This window comes from Sinohyriopsis cumingii, chromosome 4 (genome assembly GCF_028554795.1).
Source record: "Sinohyriopsis cumingii isolate HCF-2022 chromosome 4, ASM2855479v2, whole genome shotgun sequence".
In the NCBI taxonomy this organism is placed as follows: domain Eukaryota; kingdom Metazoa; phylum Mollusca; class Bivalvia; order Unionida; family Unionidae; genus Sinohyriopsis; species Sinohyriopsis cumingii.
Genome location: NC_142964.1, coordinates 88,225,076 through 88,249,240, shown reverse-complemented (window position 1 = coordinate 88,249,240; position 24,165 = coordinate 88,225,076). Strand labels below are relative to the sequence as shown.

Sequence of the window (24,165 nt, the reverse complement as noted above, 5' to 3'; positions counted from 1 at the left end):
GACAGCAACAAAGTTTGCATCTCATTAAGCCTATATTTTGCCAGCCAATGGATTTTAACAACAGAAACCTGATGTATGTTTTCATGTAATGTCAGTGTGACTGTGATTATGTGTTTCTACCTATCTGTATGGTAATGATATTTTACAATGCCTAGTCTACCAAATACTTCTTTCTTTTGAAATGTTTTGAAGAAAACAGACCAGACATTTTCAATTATTCAGATTTGAATTTCCAATTATTTTCTAAAGGTTTCTATGAAAAGAAAGCTTTGTTCTCAACTGGACGCTGCATATATAACCCACCTTAGCCACAACGAAAAGGTTTGAGGTTTATATCCTCTTTTCCATACTTAACTGGAAAAAAGACATATCTTTGTGTTTCATTAAAAGGTTCTGAGTGCTTTGAGGGCCTAGAAATGTCAGTACAGACTTTGTGGGTGTAAAAAGACTTTCTGATTGCCCGCTGACACCAAATGGTTCTTGGCAACAAAACCTGGTTGCATCACAAGGACCACAGAGCCATCTGATGGAATCTGAAGATAGTCCAGGTCCTCAGTCTGGCCATGTAACTGGCACACCATTCATCCCAAGGCAAATGCTATCAGGAAACATGTTTTATAAGACAGAAGCTTCAGCATGGTCCTGGCTAAGGGCTTGAATTTGTTTGAATTCAGCCAAGTCAGGACAAAGGAAAAATTCCACTTTGGAAACTCAAACAGATTTAGGGTACTGCAGGTCAAAGTTGGCCAATATCAGAGAAGCCTTTATCCTGACAAAGATTCTCTCTGCTATGATGGTGGAAAGTGACAGATATTGTGAAGCAGTAACCCTTGATAGTAAATAGAGTAAAACATTTCTCCTTAAAGCACTCAAAGTGATTATGTTGAATGCACACCAGTCCCTGAGGACATGTTATGTTCCCTCATAAACTTTCAATGTGGAGGGCCTGCTTGCTCATGTAATTCTCTTCACAAAAAAACTTTAAAACCTTTCCTTCACACACAAGGTTCTCCTTACAAGAGATAAACATAAAGTAAAGCTGGCCCAGACATTGGTCTGGGTGATATTTGTTGGTCTCAACAGGATCTTCCTAGGTAGATGTATCACTAAGTTAAGGAGATTGTTGATCAGAGTCTCAGAGACTATCAGAATCATTCTGCACTTCTGGCACCTCAACTTCTGAGGGAGGGATAGACAAAGGCCCAACACCCTTCCCAACTGATACAATGGGCATCCATATCATGTGTCTTGGGTTCCAGAACTGAAGAGATGATGGTGGGAAGTTTATGATCCCACCTGGTCATAAAAAGATCGATCATCTGACACCTTCATAGTAAGCAAATCCAATGAATGACCAATAGATGAATGGACCATTGTGTATGAATAATCTGACCCTTCCTAGAGAGAGAATCAGCTAAGATATCAAGTCTGCCAGAAATATGTCATATCTGGATGGCAATACTGAGATGTGTGCACCAATGCCAGAACTCCCGGACCAGAAGACAAAAGTGGGGTGTATTTGTACCACCCTGTCTGAAGTGGTATGTCACAACCACTGAGTTGTCTGATATTAAGATGAACTTCCCATGGAGACAGTCTCTTCAGAAATGAAAAGCCCAGATTACTGCCTTCATTTCCAAAAGATTACTGAGAAGACCCCACTGACTGCTGGCAGTGTCAATGCCCAGCAAAACAAGGTCCCGTGACATTAGGTACTTGTGTCCATACATAGTCATTTCCAGTTAGAGATGTTTCAGATGAATTACTCTCATGAGTCAACCTTAGTTGCATCACTGAACCAGAAATGATATGTTTTCTTGTGATGCTGATCCTGGAATCTAACAACACTGATAAGGGGTGCCACTGAGATAGCAAGGCCATTTCTGCATGCAAAGATGACCCCGTGGAATTAGATCTGCTGCTGCATTGAACATTTTGAGGAGTTGCAAAAACTCTCAAACTGTGATCTAATTTCTGTTGAAAATCCACTCTATGTATTCAAAGATTCAGACTACCCAAATATGGGGAAGCCATATAAGATTGTGATGGGTGAGATATTCCATACCCAAATGGATGAACTGCTTGGATGGACAGAGATCAGACTGTACCCAATTTCAATGAATCAAGCATGATTCCAATGGGATAGATCATTCCTTCCATTGATAAGAAGCAAACTTAATACGTTTCTGAAACATACATGTGATTCTACTGGGAGTAGGAAAAAAATACTATTTAAAAGACCGTTTACCATACATACTGTTTTATAGTTGAAATCTAATGCTTTTGAAAAGTAAAAGAATATTTTTTTTAAAGGAATGTAATTAAAAACAAGCAAACATGGTATTTCTACAGGTTCCTATCAACACATGTATGAGAAACCATCCAGAGAAAGTAGACTGGGGACCAGAAACATTCCACCAGTACAATGACTTGTGTGATGAAACATGGCAGAGCAATAAGATTAGAACCATTAAAGAACAGCTGATGTGTGCACAATAAGCTGTTAATTGATTACCTTACTGTTGGAATTCGGGTAATGTACAGTCAAATGCACAATGTTTTTAAGGTGTTATAAGTAATAAAGGAATAAAAGGTGGTCATGATGTCTTCTGAAACTCTGACAAAAATCAGCCACCTTTGGTGGAATGAAGATAATATGGAGAGAATGACCATAAAATATTATTTTGGCACAATCATTTGGGTAAGTATTTTCAATTTTTCATCATGTTTAATTGTTAATATAATTGTTCAAGATATTTTAAGAGGAATATTTAAGGACACGTCTAACATATTTTTTTTAATTCATGTCAAAATGCTGAAACTTGTGCTTTCTCCCAATGCTAGAAACCACTGGCTAAGAAATACTGCAAGTTCAACAATGCATGGATTTCAGAGTTTAAGCATGTGCAGGCTGGTAGCAAAGGTCCTAAGTTTGCATTTTGTGTTTCGAATGTATGCAACTTGTGTATTTCATAAACTATTTCATGTTTTCATGCACACAAATTAAGCTCAATCCCTAGATAAAACACATCAGTTAACAATAAATTACAAGATAATTGATTTTAAAGCTGGGATAAATTATTCATACAAGCATAAATACATCACATATTTTTTCCCCCATTAATTTCAAGTCTAAATCAGTCTTGTTTTTCTTAAAGTGGCCCAAAAGATTTTTTTTTTATCTGAGCCATTAAGAGAAAGAAGACATTCATGATGAAACTCAAGTCCAAGTCAGGAACACAACTTGGAGGACTACTAGAGAGCCATCTGCAACCTTACAAACCCAGCAGCATGAAAATGTAAGTTAGAACTTCTTCACAGGCTCAGTATTGTTGTCTTGTCATTTGTCAGTAAAACATTTTAATGCTCACAGAGAGAGGACATTATCCAATTTTCACAAAACCGAAAGTAATTCAGGGAGAAATATGGACCAGGTTTCTCAGCAAGCATGATAATCACTAATGACACTAAGTCCAATAATGAAACAGCTATACTGTGAATGAGATTTGATGTTGCATGAAAAATGCACTTATCATCTTTGCAAAAAGGAGACGGAATCAGATTGAAGGCTGGTTGATTGACTGAAAGGTCAGTATAGGTATCAAACATACAGATGGCTGGTTGATTGACTGAAAGGTCAGTACTGATATCACACATACAGATGGCTGGTTGATTGACTGAAAGGTCAGTATTGATATCAAACATACAGATGGCTGGTTGATTGACTGAAAGGTCAGTATTGATATCAAACATACAGATGGCTGGTTGATTGACTGAAAGGTCAGTACAGGTATCAAACATACAGATGACTGGTTGATTGACTGAAAGGTCAGTATTGATATCAAACATACAGATGGCTGGTTGATTGACTGAAAGGTCAGTATTGATATCAAACATACAGATGGCTGGTTGATTGACTGAAAGGTCAGTATAGGTATCAAACATACAGATGGCTGGTTGATTGACTGAAAGGTCAGTATAGGTATCAAGCATACAGATGGCTGGTTGATTGACTGAAAGGTCAGTACAGGTATCAAACATACAGATGGCTGGTTGATTGACTGAAAGGTCAGTATTGATATCAAACATACAGATGGCTGGTTGATTGACTGAAAGGTCAGTATAGGTATCAAACATACAGATGGCTGGTTGATTGACTGAAAGGTCAGTATAGGTATCAAACATACAGATGGCTGGTTGATTGACTGAAAGGTCAGTATAGGTATCAAACATACAGATGGCTCTGCTACTGGCTGGTATGCAATGGTAGGAGGATCGGCAGATTGATTGCTAAGATCCCCGTATGGCTTCATATTTCAAGGCCCTACTGGTCTAGGCATAAGATGGTTTGCTAACAAAGTCAAATGGTCATTAGGTAACAAGTATTGAGAATCAATGATTGGACAGGACGGTCAACAGCCAAGATGGCATCATACAGAGGTGCAGTGTGACATGATGGTACAAGTAGATCATGTGCGAACCCCATGCACTGAAAAATGGAAGGCTAGATGAAATGGTCGACAGCCGAGATGGCATCATAGCCAAGATGGCATCATACTGGAGTATGGTATATTGGGACAATTCATGTAGGACATGTACAAACCCAATGTGCCTGGACTTACATGTCTGAAGGCCATGCTTGGACATGCAGGGGCACTTATGCCTACTGGGGTGACTAATATTGGGTGGACACTCATACAAACAAATTTATCAAATGTTGCAGAAGATGAACAAACAGGTAAAATCTGACCAGAACTGATCAACTGTCTCCTCCTGCATGGTGCAATGCACATATAGTTCCAATGATAACATAGAAGGCAACAGAGAAGACAAGTTTGCAGTCACAATTTCTGAACCAGATGTAATGGTAGCAGTTGGTAGTGTACATCATATCTTGGGGGGGGCGGGGCGGGGACCCAGTAACATCCCCCATAAGGCAGGCCAGTGACTCCATATTAGGATTCAGTCTTAGATTTATCACATTTCTTTTTGTTCCTAGTAGTTTTCCAAAGAACAAAAGACCAAGAATAGTTTAATATTATACAATGCACACATTGCTATGAACTTATCAGCTATAAACTCTCTGAGTATCTGGGATCAATGATCCATTTTTAATTGAACATGAATTTCCCCATCATAAAAGCAGCTAAGAAAGTCAATGTATCCATGCTTCACCTGCCATTTGCAATGAACAGCCTTCTGACGCCTGCTGTAAACATCAGCCATTTTTAGTGGGTTTTCGTAGCGCCACCTTTGGAGGCAAACCCCCTATTAGATACCGCATTCATTGCTGTGAATGACCATTATGTCAGATCAAGTGGTCGCTGTTTATGCTCTGGTCAAAATCTGCTATTTAAAGTAACTGGGTCGTATTCTCCGTTCTCCAAAATGGAGGTGCAGAGTTCGTTCAGTGCTTTTCACGATTAAAATCACAACTATGAAAGCTTCAATAACTTAGGTAAAGGCTTTGATATTGATGTAGGTAGCAATTAGTTTTTATAAATTATCAAATTCAGATGACCTAGTAATGTAGATGCAGACAAAGAACTTGTAAATTTTCAAGTATGTGAAATGGCAGCTTTGGTTGGTCACGCGGCTTTACTGACTTGACGGTGAACAAGTTCTCTCAAGATTTTAAAGCACATAAAAAATTCTTCCGTGAAAAATAATTACACAGCTATAATGATCGGACTTTACTCTTCAATTTTTCCATACATAATAGATGTGTACCAAAAATGTAAAATGGTTAAAACTGCTATTAAGCATAACATACACTACACTGCTCCGAGTTTACGTGGCAGGAGGTAGTAGCCTACTGCCGAGCTCTGTAGCATCAAGGTCATGAATGATACACTAATGTGGTGGTATTATAGAAAGGTAGACAAATGTAGCTCTACAATGACACCAAATAATCTGGAAGTTCTAGTTGTGCTACAAAATACAGAGGGAAAAATGTCATTGTTTGGACCCGATTTTTTTCCACCCAAAATTCACCTGTGTCGTAATCCAATTTTGTGTCTGGATTTTAGACTTTTTGGTCTCAGATCTAAGGCAGACCAGCATGAACTGAAAACAAACAGATGAAACTTTGCAAAAAGTAGGATAAGATGTGCATTTGGAATAAAGTGTGGTCTTGATACGAAAATGATGGGTCCGTTAAGCAAAAAAAAACCCCCCAAAAAACCCCAAGAACTCCAACTTTTATCCTTTTGTTCATGCATAAGCAAAATAGCCAATGAATGGTTCTAACACAACTAGGCATTAGGTTATTGGAAAATCACCTGGAAGTTGATGTATTAGGATGTACACCACTCCCTCGATAACTCGTGCCCTGATAACTCGCAAACCCGCTTATAACGTGTGGTCAGGTGTGGATCCCATTTTTAAACTAGAAAATACCCCCAAAACTGATCCCTATTTGTTGAACTTGAAGTCTCGATCAAAACTGGTAACAGAAACTTTTATGTATCACTCATTTTATTGTTGAAAAGGGAAGATAAGACCTGGAAATTTTAATCAACACAATAAAATATCAAATTTAAAAATAGGTCATAAAATTTTTTATGTTTTCTTTCCAAATGAAATTCCTAGTACACTGCAATTAATGATATGTAAGGAAATTTCGATCAATGAAAATGTCACTTATGCCAAGTGAAGGCAGTACTTTAATAAATACAAATTAAATAATATTTTATCAATTGAAATTTGTGTTCTAGTTCTATCTTTTAGTTCCTTTTAAGTGTAATCGTCACAAATGCTATGTGTCCTCTTGAAATTAAACGTGAAATGCGTCAATCTATGGTAACAGCTATGTCCACGAGCGTTTCTCTGAGAACCTAAGTGCCAACATGTTTTGATAACTGACTTCCGGAAGTATTTGTTGCATTGTTGCACTTTTTTAAAACTGGCCTCCTTTGTATTATCAAGTTAATTATGTCTTCTGAATCAAATAAAGGAGGTGGAATAAAAGAAAAGTTACATGGAACGAAAATCCAACAAACTTAAAATCTAGCGGCCCTGGTCATATGTCGGGTGAACTCACTTCATTTGATCAATTGAACACTTCTAAATGTTATTGTGTATGATACATAAACTACCTTAAATTAACCAACTTTTTCATAACTGATCATATATAACAAGGCAGCCAAGCTAAAAGAATACTTCGTAAAATAAAGACCTTGATTTCACAGATACGTTCCATTGTGGGCAAGCAAGTTTCAGAGAATACTTGAACTGGCACTTAGAGATCTCCTCAACGATGATAAGAAGTTTCATTATTACTTCCAATTAAATCACGACATCAATATTGTACTAACTGAACAATACAAAAATTGAGTTTCAACGCAGACAATTGTCACACAAAATAAATGTCACATGTTTTTGAAAAAAAGAAATCTTGTTTAGCGGCGCATCAACAGTTAGTCTAGTTCCCTGCTCTTGGGACTCATGATTTGGTAGGATCATATTAAACACCACTATGGGAACCAGACTCATCAAGAAAACAAAAAGCAGTGACGTAATACACAGATTTTTTCACATACACGTGATGGTTGTTGTAACCAGTTGGAACGATCTTTCATATGTTGGACATTTTGAAAATAAATGTTATTTGAACAGAATAACGAACAACTTCATTAGAAAAAGCGCGTTATTAAAAATTATTATTGACGTGATTGTAAAATCAGGATTCAATAAATAAACAGCCCAATTCCCTAACGCTGCTCCCCCTCCCAGTTTTCTCGATGTCAAAGCGATTTTTTTTCTCCAATTTTTGGAGGTCCCTCAGTAACTCGCGCCTCGCTTATAGTGCGATCTATGTTTGTGGACCCCATTGTGCGTGAGTTATCGAGGGAGAGGTGTATTCAGAAAAACCCCTACTCGCATTTTAGGCAAAAGAGACAAAAACCTCCGGGGGTTAATGAGTTAACAGGCAGGCCTATGTGTATGAAGTCAAATAGGTAACAGGTGTTCTATTTATAGTGCACTGCACCGGGTAATTTTACTACATGTGTATCAAAGGGCTAAAAAGCCATACACTCTATGAGGTAAAGGGTTAACCATAAAAACACTTAAACTATGCTTTCAGAGGTTCAAGTAAAAAAGTATCACAGTCTGGCCACAAGAAAATGGATAAAATTGAAGGTATCCAAATAAATGTAATGTGATTTTGTGATGGATCAGAGAAATTAATAATGCTCCATTTTCCCCCAAAATGTCAAATAATTTCACAATAATCAGTCAATATTGGCAAAAGGGCTGTCAAAGCAAATTTACTGACTTTTCAAGTTTTTAATTAAAAAATTTTTTATTTTCAAGGGTTTATAAAGACCTTAGTGTATGAACCATGGAAAAATGACCATCATGTCTTGTTTCTCCACTGTGTACTCTATAACAAATCTTCCCTCAAAACTAAGAATGTTTTATTCTTACCTGTACAGCACTAAGCAAGTGAGTTCTGTAGGTGTTAATTACATCTCTATAGTGTCTATCAGATTCCTGAAAAGAGAAAAGAATTGACGACTGAGCAGCTTACATGATGAAAAATGTCTTTACTGCAAAAGTACTATCCATACTAGCTTTTAAATCAGTCCAACAACAAGCTGCATAGAACCAGATCTGCTGGCACATCATGCACTGGCATATCTGGGCCTATGCAGTCTGTAGAAGTAATCAATAGAACAAATACAGACCCTGATCTGCCAGCACTTAGGCAACAAAAGACCAGGGTCTATGTTGTCTGCAGTTGGACTCAACTTGTGAATATATATAATAATACAAATTTTCTGAAATTCCACCCATGTACCATTTTTCATCAGCTTCATCTAATGTATTAATCTCATTTAATATCAATAAACATATATAGTTTTCCACAGAAGGCAATTAGTATTTAATGCTACTGGTCAAAGGAAAAGAAATCAGGTCCCAGTGTTATGTACTTAAAATTTCAGACAAGTTTGAATTATATTAATCAAGCAATCTAACTCTGAAAATCAAGTCAACATGAGCATAAATGTATAGTAGACAAGTTGAAAAGTAATACTGGTCTTATTCTGTTTTACTCAAAATGGGGGACATCTTGGTCCAGTGTAAGTCTCAACTTTTCAATGGGACTCCCAATACCCATTAAGTCTGTTATGTCATACATTTTGCTTTAAAACATAATAAAGTAGATAAAATGATGACATGGTATCAGCTGCAAGTTCATTATAAATTTCACATACAAAGAGCTACTTAGGAGTAGTGTACATTCTCTATTACCATGTTTTGTGTATTTTATGGTTGCTACTAACCATAAAGTTAAAGGCCCTATGAACAACAACAATTCTGTAAACTGAACTGGTTTCATTATTGCATTTGGAATGCCAATGAAAGAAAGGCATGAGACAAGCAGGCAAAGATGTCTTCTTGTCCATTCTTGCTAAAAGAACAAGTATTTGTGAAATTCTATTTGAAGAAACACTGGCTTTTCTTTGACAGACAAGAAAATTTAATTACCATGTAAACAAACTTCTAAGAGGAGATCAGGACTGACTTCCCTCAATTGGGGATTGGCCTTGTCGAGTCACTGCCTTCCAACAGAGAGACAGATCCCTAAGAAAAGCATGTCTGAGGACATTGTGCATCAACCAGTTATCAAGTATTTGAGGCCAGGAATCCTGAAGGATGGTAAAACAGCGGCAATTACACCCATCACCCTGATAAGGGGTCTGGGAATATAAGTTAAGCCAAAAAGAAAAGCCTGAAATTGAAAGATCTTCTGTACCAGACAAAACTACAGAAATTTCATTTGGGCTGGAAGAAGGGTGATCTATGGAGACTGCTCAGTTGTTTGACTGCCTGCCCTGGTCCTTCCAAGCACTCTGTTCTGAGAATGATGCATAGAAAGAAGTTTTAAATTGGTACTGTTTTCAATCCAGATTGTTTCCCAGTTTAATATGCTTTGGCACGGAGTCCATAGACTTTTCAGAGGGGGGTGTTTCTTTAACAGATTCTGTAATGTGGCTAGTGACTGGTGTTGCTGATCCCTCAAATCCTCAGATGCCAAAATGGATTAGCCATTCAAAATAGCATTTCTGCATCATGAGGGTTAGACCACAAAAGACTTTGCTGTGATCCAGCAAAACCTTTGATGTTTCCAAGGCAGCATCCTGAGGGAGGTTTAGGAACTAAGTGTCTTCACCATGGCCTCTAACAGTCTCGAAAGATCAACCAGTGACAATGATTCATCCATCAATAAACTGATAAAGCCTTCTGATAAAGACTGGAATGCAAGACTATTGTAACTAGTATCGTGTCTTCAGTTCCAAAGCCTCAAGCACCTTGTTGTGTAGATGAATCCAGGTCCCAACTTAAATCCTCACCGGTGCGGGGCCAAGCAATGCCCGAGACCACAGGCAGAAGTACTGAAGAACGGACTGACCACAACTTCTGCTGTCCGGCCGACACTTGGCCTTCAGACATTTTCTTTGTCAACTCCTTCACCATCACCAGGTGAAGAAGCATTACCAAGTCCAGCTTAGGTTGTGCATCTAATAGTCCCTCTAAATTGGAAAGGCTCTTGGACTCCGATGACCTCAAACGTGTGGGATACAGACTTAGCAGTAAACATTATTTACCACCTTATCAAAGGTCACACCTCTTCCTCCCCCATAATCAAGCTGAACAGATGAGAAGGACATGCATGATTGGTTCTTCCAGGAACATGCCCATATCTACAAAAATCAACAGTTAACACCAAGGTCATTTCATCTCATCTCCCTCCTGGTAGAGGTTCACTGTTCCACCGCCACACATGGGAAGAGATGACACTAGCCCATATATCCTCTCTACATCTGGAGAAAGGGATTGGTGATTCTCTCTTGGCACTGGAGACAACAAGTGGTAGAGTCCCTATCCTTTCTTATAAACAAGGTTATAGGAAGTGGGACTGGGCATAACTGGTTTGCCAATCTTTGCACTTATGGCAAAGCCATCCATGGTGGCAAGGTCAGGAAAAGAGCCATGGCCGATTTGCAACCCTGTGGTTCTAATCCCAAGCCTCCTTAGGAGTTAAATGGGAACATCAGAAAGAGAGCAGTATCAACTCAATCCCTTTTACCAGACTGCTCCTTGAATGATTAAGTCCATTCCTTATAGGGAATGAATGGAAACACTGAGAAAATGGGGTTATCAAACTTATCCCTTTCTCTACACCAGCTCTCAAAAACTGGTACCAAGACCAAGGACCAATGTCCAAGTACCGGCATATGACAGTCAGTGCTGAGTGTCCAGCACTCGGTGTTTCACAACTGGTGCTCCAAGACCAGAGACTGAAAACATAAGATAAGCAACATACACCATATCTGGTGTTGGTGCTTTGTGAATGCTATTATTGACCATCTATGACATTCACTAGACACATTTCCTGGTGACCACTGACTGTCACCTGACAATCTGTTTGTGAATGGTGCCCTGAAGCCAGTCACCAAGCAATCATCAGTCAGATGATGCAGACCTATTGGAGAGTCTCTGTTCTGGGATCTTGAATCTGACAAATGACATCTTGCTTTAATTTGAGGTCTAACAGCATGAGATGATGACCATGCTTCCCCTGTATCAGGAAGGCAGGGCACACTATTTGGGATTGGCAACTTTGCTATATCAGGAAATGCCTAGGATCCTTCACAAACAGATCCAAAACCACTCCTCCCCTCCAGTGAAAGTAGGTGACTTCCTAACTCTGAACAGCTTAAATGAAATATACAACTTCCCTACATTTTGAAGTGCCATAGCCCTCCTGCGAATGGACAGGAGAGAAGAAGTGTGTGCATGTCCTTCTTCCTGTGCTAATAGGATCAACAACACAGCGCCAAATCCCAGACCTCCTGGGGCCACAAACAACAAATGGGGTAACTGTCTGTACATACAGATGTCATGCATGCAAGACAGGTGGTGTGAGTGTCTCACATTGCCTTTTTATGTCCACTTTTGCCAACTCCTTCAGGCATTACTGAAAATCTTTCTCTAAATGAGATATATAAAACAATGAACTGGAAAAGGATGGGAATTACATATCCTGATACCAGTACTATGTGTGGAATGAAACACAAGAAGCACCATTTATCTAGTCAAAGCCTCTAAATCAGAAAAATTGAACACATACAAAAAGGATGGACTGGGGAACAATAACAAATACAACACAGCAATGGATACAAAATTGACAGTAGGAATGCCAAGAAAAAATTAATTTATGAAGTGGTGGGTGACCAAGAAACATCTGTATATATGCAGTCCAAGGAAATGAAGAATGATTTTCCAACTGTTGGAAGGAGACTAAGGTATTAGATTTTGATAATGTTGTTTTGTTTTAATTCTAGACCTCCAGTTACTAACTGGAGGAGGGAATAATGTTCTTGGACTGGGGACAAGCATCAATGTCAATGCAATAACAACAAAGTAATGTATTACTAAAATGCTTCTAGTACTCTAATTAATGAAACAAATTAAAAACTACAAACTTAACAAAAATTGTTTAAACAGTTCATTTTATAAATAGAAATAAGAGCCATCAAAGAGTGCAATAATTTGAGCACCATGTTAGTGACCGATGCCAATAACACATTTTAAAACATCACCTTCTCCTATGACATTTCTAGAGCTGAACATTCCATATCATACTACCTATTTATATTGGAATAGTTTCTAAGATTAAGGTTGTCTCTATTCATAATTTTCTGCAAAAGTAACCGGAAGCCAAATTTAACCAAAGGAAATAAAAAAAATATCAACAAAAAGTACACTGTATCTTCATAAATATCCAACTTTTGATGTTCAGCCATACTGTTAACTCCTTCCTTTTAATATAAAAAAAGGGGAAAAAAAATGCTCAAAACTTGTTTAATTAGGTAACCATTCTGTCTCCTGATGATGTGGTAATTTACCTCCATGTGTTAGATCGATTACAATTTGTATTTACATGCATTAATGACCTTAGTTATAAGACTGAATATTTTAAGTAATGAAATACAATACCAATTCCTCACAGTGCTTATACATGTGTATGCTGTCCAATACAAAGTGTGTCATGTGCATAAAAGTAAAAAGTCCACTCATAAAGATTCCATACCCTGCACCCCAAACCCCACAAAGATGTCATAAATTTAACATAACAAAACAGACGCTAGTCCTGCAGCTGAAATTTCAGGAATGTATATAATATACCAGCCACTAAACCATATGTTTTGTTGGATTTTACAAGTTTTACCTTTATCTATTATTTTATTTACCTTTTACAGTATTTTAACATCTTTACTTTTAATTGTCATCACATGATCATTATTGTGTTCAGTTGTGATTAAATGCACACACCATCACTAAACACACAAAATATTAAAGTTCCTATCCTCATTCACATATTTAAAAATTATTATGCAAACACTGAGCTCTGAGACTTTATATATTAAGGACTGAGAACTAAATTGCTGGAATTTCATGCATTTCATCTCGTTGATTGATTACCATGTCTAAACAAGAAACCCTTAAAGAGAATGACACTCTAATGGCCAAAAAGAATTTGAAAAGATTCATAAAAAACCCATCTCTTTACCCCTTTTATTGTTTTCAATTGCAGAAAACTGAAATCAGCTCGGGTATTCTCAAAAAAACTCCAACATGCAAAATCTGACAGCAATAAATATTTGTCAAATCATTGGCCTTTGACCTTGAACTTGTTATCATGGATTACTGAACTCATCTCAGATATTTTCATGATTCACCAAGATGCTAAATCCATAATTAATAAATCAAACATGCTTAATCCATAATTAATAAATCCAACATGCTAAATCCATAATTAATAAATCCAATATGCTAAATCCATAATTAATAAATCCAACATGCTAAATCCATAATTAATAAATCCAACATGCTAAATCCATAATTAATAAATCCAACATGCTTAATCCATAATTAATAAATACATGTTTAATCCATAATTAATAAATCCAACATGCTAAATCCATAATTAATAAATCCAACATGCTTAATCCATAATTAATAAATCCAACATGCTTAATCCATAATTAATAAATCCAACATGCTTAATCCATAATAATTCCATAACGCTCCATCCATAATTAACAAATCCGACAATGCTCAATCCATAATCAATAAATCCAGCATGCCTAATCCATAATTAATAAATCGACCATGATTAATCCAAATATAATAGCGATATTCTACTGACAGAAAATAGATAGATAAAAATCCATTCATATTTGTTTGTGTTATAATGCTCATTAGCCATCAAGACAAAACCTTGAAATAAATGACAATGCTATCAACTTGTTCCTTTTAAAAACAATGAAATACAAAGTCTGCTTAAAAATTAATTTGCAAATGTACAAGTCACAGCATTCATTTGTAAAAAAAAATGCAAGCCGTGACCTCCAACTTGATTCGAGGGTCAAGTAAGTCTGGTTTTCAAACTTGTTCAAAATGGTACAAAACTGTTGGTGGTCAGAGCCACATATTTTCATGCAGGACTACAGCAAAGGGTGTTTAAGCAAACTAAAAACCATATCAATGACACCATTCTTAAATACAAGTAGTGCAAACAAAATGTTTGCATGTGGACATAAAGACTACCATACCGGTCAGAACAACCCAACTTTCATTTAGGACTTGCTACATTTTGTTAAATTGTTTAACATGAAAAGTCCATTTTGATACAATCATCCATTCTAGAAATATATCCGTAAGAAAAATACATTCAAAAGAAGCAGCATAAATAAAACTTTTAAGATGACCACCAAGGCAGCCATGTTTAGATATCATATCAACACCATTTCGAATACTGACCATGAACAAATTCACGCTGAGCTGACCGTACAACCTTTCAGCCTGTGATGTTTCTAGACCATCATTGTGATACAATTTTTGGTTTTACGAAATGATCTTAATATTCAAGACCAAATGGCATAATTATTGTCAGTATGATGTAAATTAAGAATAAAGTTTTGATAGCCTGAAACACTGTAATTACCAGTATATATGAAAAGAAACAACAAACGGAAAACTTAAGACTGACACCATGAAAAAAGTAAACAGAAATCTATCAAGATTCTTAACATGAAAATGGGTACCCAAATGGAAAATTACAACACCATCAATCACAGATCTGACAATATCAAATATCCTCATGGTGACAAAATTATCTCACCTGAAATGCCAGCAATTTCTCAAGAGAATTTTCTAACTTATTTCCATGATATTACTCAATTAATTTTTACCATAAACCTGATTTATATCTGATTTAAAATCATTCTTATATCAGAGCATATCTAAAATAATTCAGGGTTCTGGGAGTTTTTGTTTAGCAATTCTGAATGCATGTTAAGAGTTTACATTTAACATAAATTTAAATATAAATAAAACGTGGTAATTTTATTTCACATGAAATTATTAGAAGGCTGAACTACATGCTTAACATTACTTAAATTCATTCTATCATCTAATCATGGGTATCCCTCAACTGGCTTCAAGAAGGGTTGTTAAAATCAACCTTGAACTGAAGAATGATCAATACCTGGCCAGCTACCCCTCCAAAAAAAAAAAAAAAAAACCAACAAAAAAAAAATTTGCAAAATAACTGTGCAACATTGCTTTGTAAAGCTATGTGTGATTGGTAAATTCTCTATCTAGTCTTGGATACAATTATTATGGGCATACCTGTCAACTTTTCAAAAAGCCAAGTAGGGAGATTGAATGAAAAAATACAGAAACTGGGACCTAAAATTGGGAGGCTTTTCATGGTACTTTTTAAGCCTTGTTTTCACTAAATATTGACTGATTTTCCAGGTCCAAAATGCGTGAAATTCTCAATGGATGTGCTGTTTCTCACTGTGACATGCCTTATTTTCTCACAGGATGTACCCTCTTTTCATATTCTGGTCAGCTGTGGCCAACTGCACAATAGCTATAGGTTATTTTTAAGTAAACAAGCAAGAAAGCCAGCATGACTAATTAACATTTAATCCTTATCATTGCAATTATCTTGTGAAAAGGACTGGCTCTCCAACATAATTCAAAGAAATCATGTTCTACAATGCATGTTATGTTAGCACCAGCATTTGGTTGGCAAATAAATGATGCCCTATTTTGTTGTAACTAATGGCACCTAAATATGCAGTCTCAGGCTACATGTACCGTACTTGTGGCAACTTATTTTCCCATGTTTTATATTCCTTTTTTATTCTCAACTCGAAAGTCATTTAATATTGTTACTAAAAAACACATTTATTCTGAATAATTTTTTCAGGGCACATAAGCTACGTGGTACGTTTCTCCATTCTTTTTATAATTTAATGAAGGTAATTAACATTTGTACATACGGTACAGTAATGCCAGGTGTTCACTGAAGTTTCATTGGTAGGAATGGAGATGCAATAACATCATAATGATCATTCTTGGGATTGAAACTAATTGCTGACAGTTTTATTTTTATGGTTTATTGTTTGTTGTGGTTTTTTTTCTGATTTTAGTATTGTTGTACATTTAGAAACATTCATAAATTGACCTGAGTAATGTTTAACCTTAACATTCTATTTACTCAAGATAATTTTAATAATTGTGAGTTCTCTGCAAAAATAAGGAGATAATATGAAACCGGGAAGTAGGCATCGAACAACCTGAAAAGTCAGGTGTTTTTTCTCCTGATGGGAGAGTTGACAGGTATGCATGGGATACAGTACATGTGAATAACCGACAGTTTAAACGTTATAAGAGCTGACCAGCAAATTGTTTTTTGATTTAATATAATGAGAAGACAATTATTGTTATGGGCTTAATGTCATTTTTCAGCACATGATAGGCTATACATGACAGCAACCACATAATTTATTGAGGAAGATCCCTGGAAAACCCTGGTAAGAACCACTGACCAAATGGAGGCAAGCTTTCTCACATACCTACATAGTCCAAGCCATAGACTCAAACCCATGTGGAGAGAAGTGAGATGGTAGTGATCAGTAAGGCAAGTATTTTATACCACTCTGCCACCTGGGGTCTCTAGAAGAATGTACAAATAACTGAATTTTTGTAAATTCTAAATTTAACAGCAAAAAAGGCAGATCTAAAACAGAAGCAGACTGATCATTTATAAAATTTCACAATATAAAATTTAAAATGAAATGGTTTTGGGAATAATAGCTTAAGTTCAGATTTGGAATTTTAGGATCAGACTAATTATAAATAATATATCATATAGTTGTTTAACAAAAAAGTAACATGTCACTGCCATCTCAAAAAATTGTTTCAAATTTGTCACACTGATGGAAATTTTTATATAAAACTTCTTAGAACTCCAAACATATAAAAGCTATGTCCGTGATGTAGACCAGAGCTGGTAGTGATATATGCATGGTAAAGTGCCACACTTGACAATTTGTTTTGTGGGGCTTTAAACAAATGTACCCCTGATGGAATATCAAAGTTTGAAGATGGGCAATCAGGGAGTATAGCTCTTTAATATAAAAGGTATCATCAGTCTGAAGCCATATCCTAAATCTGGTTAAAATCACAAAAATGTTCATGGTTATCTTGCAGAAACCCAAATCAGGATGATGAGTAAATAAGAGGGCCATAACTCTTGTCAATCAGAGGCACATTCAAGTCTATGTGACAATGTTCATACTAAACTTCATCAGAACATGATTAATGGTTCTTGAACTATGTCAGTTACAATCAAAGACCCATATGAAGATACGAAGCTAATTGTCAAGGGCTACAACTCTATCCAAAGTGAATGTGACACAATAAAAATGAATGTGACACAGAAAACAGAATTGACACAATAAAAGCCCTGAAAGGCCTATCTAGGGCTATTAGGCAATGTACAGACCAAATTGCATCAAAAAATGTTAAATAGTTCATGTTGGCTACAAGGATCTGCTGTAGCATATGTAATATTCATGGAAAAGGGTGACAACTCCCTCAAAATTGGATCTGAAATGATGAAACCTTTAAAAGGCACATCTACATATAATATGCAGTTCACCTATCCAATCATAAAATATGCAATTAGCCTATTAAATGGTGTTCAGTTAAGTGTATGTACTGCAGAACTTAGCTTGTTACAGGAAATATCCTATGTGAAGACGTGAAGTTGATTGTCAAGGGCCATAACACTATCCAAAATGATGATGGCTAGACAAAGCACATATATGGCACACCTATATCTAACAATGTAACAATGATCACACCAAACTGCATCAGATTATGTCGAAAGGTTCCTGGGCTATGTTAGTTTCAATGATCTGATTTAGTGGTTATGGAACGCCGATGGGAAAGGGGCAATAGCTCATTCAAAACTGGACATTCAAATATGAAACCTTGAAGAAGCACATCTACATATAATAAAGATATTCACCAATTAAATGGCATCCGATACGCATGGGTTGCAAAGCTGTGCCAGTTATAAGCAATATTTCAAGTGAATATATGAAGATAATTGTCAAGGGCCTTAGCTCTATCCAAAATGGAGGTGATAGGACAAAAACCCATAAAAGTAAAAACAAAGGCTAGAGCCCATGCATGCACTAAATTGCATCAGAATATACTGAATAATTCCTGATTTTGGTTACAAGGATCTGGTGTAGTGGAGATGCAATACTGATAGAAAAAGTGCAATAGAGCCCTCAAAATTGGACCTGAAGACATTAAACATTTACAAGACACATCTGCAAATAACAAGACACTCATCTTCCAAATGGTATCCAATTACGTGCAATCATGTCAATTATTTATGCAGACAAGCATGGATACCAAATTTCCTCTATCTGCCCAACCGATTCTTTTACTAAACTGTACCAGAGTTTTTGCTATAAAACTGTCCAAAAATGTGCATCAAATATTTTTTAAAATAAAAACTGCAACAATGACCTGAAAATTTTATCAAGCCATCTACATATGAAAACAAATATAATCATCTACCTCAAGTGGTTTTGTGAAATTGTGCAAACAAAGTTTTGTAAAAAGTCAAAATCGAAAAAGTTCAAATGTTTTTAAAAAATTAAAAAGTTCTGTAATGGCCTGAAAACCTAATCAGGTTATCTCTTAATGAAGGTGATACATATGTAAATTTCAAGGCTCTAAATCCATACATTTTGGTGCTATAATGATAAAGTGGTCTTTGGAGATAGACAGTCAAACTTACACAAGTACAGATGGACAGCATCAAAGCAGTATGCCCCCTTCTGCTTACTGTGCAATTTTCACATAAAAAGTCTGCCCTTATTACAAAGGTGGCTTTAATGTGTAATGTGTTATTGTAAATTTAATAATTCAAATGGTATATTAAAACTTAACTAAAGAATAGTTTCTACTCAATATATTTTTCTTCAAATTATTTTGCTGAGATTTTGTTTCATGTATTACTGCATATAAGTATGTAATAGTCATTTCAAGTTAAATATTGGGAAGTTCTGATGTGAGATCTGTAAAAACTGTTTGTCATCAGCCAAAATCAAGTAACACTACAATCTACAAACTCCAGGTGCATCACGAGTGCATCACGTGCACTAATCTGAAAAAACTGTGTACCTTATTACATGCCTTATTTGGACCATTGCACATTATGCTATTCTGCAAAATACAAAATGGTGGAACATTTGTTTAATGATACTAACAATGCACTCAAACCATTGCACTTTCACACAACAGTTCCTAAAAAAAATGAACTGTATGCATCTGCCTCCTGAATCAGTATCAGATGCACATGCAGACATGTGTATGAGGTATGCTGAGACATTAAGGCATATGGGATGCTAATGGAACCAAGTGTATGAGGTATGCTGAGACATTAAGGCATATGGGATGCTAATGAAGACATGTGCATGAGGTATGCTGAGACATTAAGGCATATGGGATGCTAATGGAACCAGGTGTATAAGGTATGCTGAGACATTAAGGCATATGGGATGCTAATGCAAACATGTGTATGAGGAGTGCTGAGACATTAAGGCATATGGGATGCTAATGAAAACATGTATATGAGGTATGCTGAGACATTAAGGCATATGGGATGCTAATGCAAACATGTGTATGAGGTATGCTGAGACATTAAGGCATATGGGATGCTAATCCTGTTCCATGCTAAACCATAGAATATGTCAATCTCGAACAGAATCATCAGAATGTAACAGTCTAGTCATAAATGGTTTTGCTGCATACTAACCAAACGAGGCAAGCATAAATATAGCTCACTTTTCTGCAGATGTCGAGCGTGAAATGTATCCTTAATTGAGCCTGTAATCATCTATATGCACAGTCTAGTTGCATGAACAACTGTTGCCAACAAAAATGCTGGACAGACTTTAACATCAAAATACAAATGTGTCATCTTGAACAGCTTTCAACTGTCCCGGTGCTTATTGTGTAAAACTTGCTGCTGAAAGTACCATGTCGTACAGTACTCTCAAGTTCTGTGGTAGTACAATATTGAATAGCACCGACAATTTAAATACTACACTTTGTTTCCATAGTAATACAATAAGTAGTAAACATGAAAACTTCTGAGTATGAAAAGTAACCTTGAGCTATGTGTACCAAGTCTGGCTGAAATATCTTGATTGGTTTTAGAGTTATGCTTCTAGAAGCTACATCCCTAATAACATACCAGGGCAATAATGACTACTGCATAAGGTGAAGCTGGATATACAAGACCGGATTGCAAACATTTCACACAATAAAATATAGGCTGACAAATACAGATGTTACTTTATCAAAGGAGGTTAAATACTGAAATTAAAGCAAATTCATTGATATTTTTGTGTACCTGGTCCATGATGGAGATGTCACAAAGGTTCACAATAATGAAATCTGACCAATCCATTTAATTCAGAGCTATAAATATACTGGGCAGTCATGGAAAGTAACTAAGTTTCATTGCCATATCTCAATGGGCATAAGAGGGAAAGTGAAGTAAGGGGATTTTTAAAAGTTTAAATGGTGACCTTGAGCTTAAGAAAACCTTGATGAAGCCATCAAATTGACAAGCGTAAGTGTTCATCCTTGTACCTAAATCAGCTTTTAAAATGTAATGCTGAAGCACAACAACAAAAAAAACTTCAAGTGTTGACCTGTGGCCTTGACCTTGATGACAACATCACAAATGTGCAATGCATGACATTTTCTAGCGACAATTTATAAATATGACAAGCTTCCATTCTTTTATCTTCAAAGGTTGTCAAGCTAGAAAGCAGCAAAGCAAATCTGACTGAAATCTAAAACATTGACCTTTACCCTGAAGACAAAACACTCAATATGGTATGCAACATATGTTTCTGTGATGATATATTGTAATACTAAGTTTCATCCCTTCATCTCAAATGATTATAAAAACTGTAGCATAGCAAGGAAAGTGAATTAGAAAAATGAAATGTATGACACCATGATATTGATCTGGAAGATAAGACTCCCAATGTGGTCAACAACATGCCTACAAATGATGACCAAATTCTCAAACAGCTCTGAGTGGAAAAAGAAATTATGATGAGAATTTTTTTTATGGAGTCATGACCTTGACCTTGAAGATGGAATACCAAAGATGGTGTGTGATACATATTCTAGTAATGATATATGTGCAAGCCAACATTCATCCTTTAATCTCAAATGGCTTTAAAGTTATAGAGCAGAAGGAAAAGTAGGATGAAACCATAAAATACTGAGCCATGACCTTGACATTAAAGATTGGACCACCAATATGGTACATGACATCCTTTCTAGTGATGTTTTGTAAGCATGCAAAGTTTTATCTCTTAATCTCAGATGGCTGTAACATAATGCAGTAGGAAATGTGAGATGGAAACCTAGAATACTGAGATGTGTTTGACCTTGAAGACAGCACATCCAATGTGATATGCAACAAACTTAGCAATGTTGTGTAAGTATACCAAGTTGTATCCCGTGATCTCAAAGAGCTTTAAAGTTAAAGAGCGAAAACAAATGTGAAGGATGGAACAATGGACTGACTGAAATACAGATACTATGATGATAATTGTCAATGACAGATTGACATATTCATTGGTATGCATGAAAAGTATTAAGTAAATAAAATTAAGGCTGCTGATAATGGCTTGTAGGAATGCCTCAGAAACATACTGCAAGTTGCTGCTGTAGTCTGGAAATCTGAATCTGTAAAGAGCGTATTCTACGATCCTTTTCCTTTTCTGTCTCTAAATCAACATTCTTTGAACTATCCACCATTTCCGCACTTTCATTGTTAGCTTCCAATTTTGAATCATTTTTTTCCAATCCCTCTATGATCTCTGCAACCTTTCCAGACGTCATTTGCTCCAAATGTGTGACCTTGACATGGAGAGCTGAAATCTCTTCATTCAGCAGAGCATTAGCCCTGGAGAGTTCCCCTATTGTCAGTTCTAACTGTTCTTTTTCCATGACCAGTGTTCCATTTTCCTGCTGAAGATGTTCCTTTTCTTCTTGCAGTACTGGATTTTGCTGTTCAACCTGAACACTACTAGCTGTCTGAACATCGAGCAAGTCTCGTTCAAGTTTGTCTTTGGCTTCCAATAACTCTGTAAAATCACTCTCAAGTTGTGTATAGTCCTGTTGTAAACCTTCCAACTGTTGCTGAATCTGTTCACAATCATCTTGCAATGAGTTATATTCTTCCTGTAGCTGATCTTGTTCTTCCTGAAGATTGGCACATCGCTCCTGAACATTCTGGAGCTCTTCCATAACTATCTCATTATCATGTTTCAGCTGTTCATGAGCTGGTTCCAATTCTTCCAGCTTCTGCTTCAATTTGTCCCTCTCTTCAACTATCCTTGCAACCTCACTGGCTTTACCTGAAATATTTGCAGCTGCAAGTTTTTGTTCTAAATCAGCATTTTGAGACGTAACTACACGAGCTTTCTCCTGTAACTTTTCCACCTCTTGAACAAGTTTTTCAATATCATCATGCATGGCATTTCCATCTGACAACAAATATTCATTTTCTTTCACCAATTCCTCTTTCTCCTGTAGAGTTTTCTCAAAGTCCTCAAGAAGCTGCTCTTTTTCTGATAGCAACTGATCGTACATATCTTGCAAATTGTCACCAGCAATTACGAGTTTACTGTATGTGTTTCTCAATGTTTCTAATTCCTGTGTCAAAAGTGTATTTTCGCTTCTTAAATCATCTATCTCTAATCGGAATCTACTCTCTTCTGAAACAGCAATGAGGTTGACAGGCAAGGAATTTTGTTTTGATACTTCAGCTTTATACATAGGTAATTCTCTATGATCCTGTTTCACAAGGTCTAAGTCTGAGAGATCCCCATTAGCAAGTGTTTGGCAAATCCTGAGCGAATGTATTTCAGCCTTCAGCTGTTCCACTTCTGTTTGCAATTCTTGATTTTCTGTCTTCAGGAATTCTAAATCAGCGGACTTGCTGTTTTCAGTCTGGAAAACACTGTCTTCTTGTATCTAAAAAAAAAAAATTACACGTGCACATGAGCAGTTAAATCTAGTATAACCTTCGCGCAGTAAATTGAATGATTACGGGTTCTTAACATTACTGATTTGTACCTAAGTTGAAACTTTCAAAAATGTAACTATATCAATATTTCTAAGAAATGATATATGCACAGAGAGAGAGAGAGAGATAATGAGAGAGAAAGAGAGAGTTTCAAGAGAATTTATTCAAATTTAAATTTCTTGATAACATTTTGAAATATGTCTGAACTACAATACTATAAGAGATATTTTTCATCAAAATCCGTGATGTTACATATCTACTGCATATTCCCTAATTAATGTCTATGGTGGGTATTACATTTTCCAAATGGAGGGTGTTTATTAGAGTACATTAATGAAAGCTAAGGTTGCTCTTTTGATGTACTCTTATAATGACCACATGTACATCTAAAGCCTTACTGCCACCAAATTCAGTCAGTGCAAATATTAGCACAGTTAAAATGATCAGTTGATCAACACATTTTCCGACTCAGCAGCAGGTTGATGTAGGCCTGGTAAATCTTTGAATCTGCCTGTGATATAGTAATTTATACATTGGTATATACATTGTAACAGTATGATCAACTGAAACTGCTCAGCATTTTGTTGTAATCAGATGGGTATTGAAAAGCACAAGTCTTACACTGCCTCTTTTCAATTTTCCATTCTTAA

The 24,165-nt window shown here is 36.3% G+C and overlaps 1 protein-coding gene across 8 annotated transcripts in view; it reads right to left on the bottom strand.

Moving 5' to 3' along the window:
* Positions 1–24,165, bottom strand: part of LOC149801616 (uncharacterized) — a 234,537-nt gene that overhangs the window by 10,837 nt on the left and 199,535 nt on the right. For all 8 annotated transcript variants that reach the window (XM_089955875.1, XM_089955878.1, XM_089955881.1 and 5 more), the window contains 2 exons: positions 22,138–23,463; positions 8,431–8,496 (listed from right to left, as the gene is read on the bottom strand). In XM_089955875.1, the coding sequence (XP_089812001.1) occupies positions 8,431–8,496; positions 22,138–23,463 (1,392 nt within the window). The remainder of the gene's footprint in view (positions 1–8,430; positions 8,497–22,137; positions 23,464–24,165) is intronic.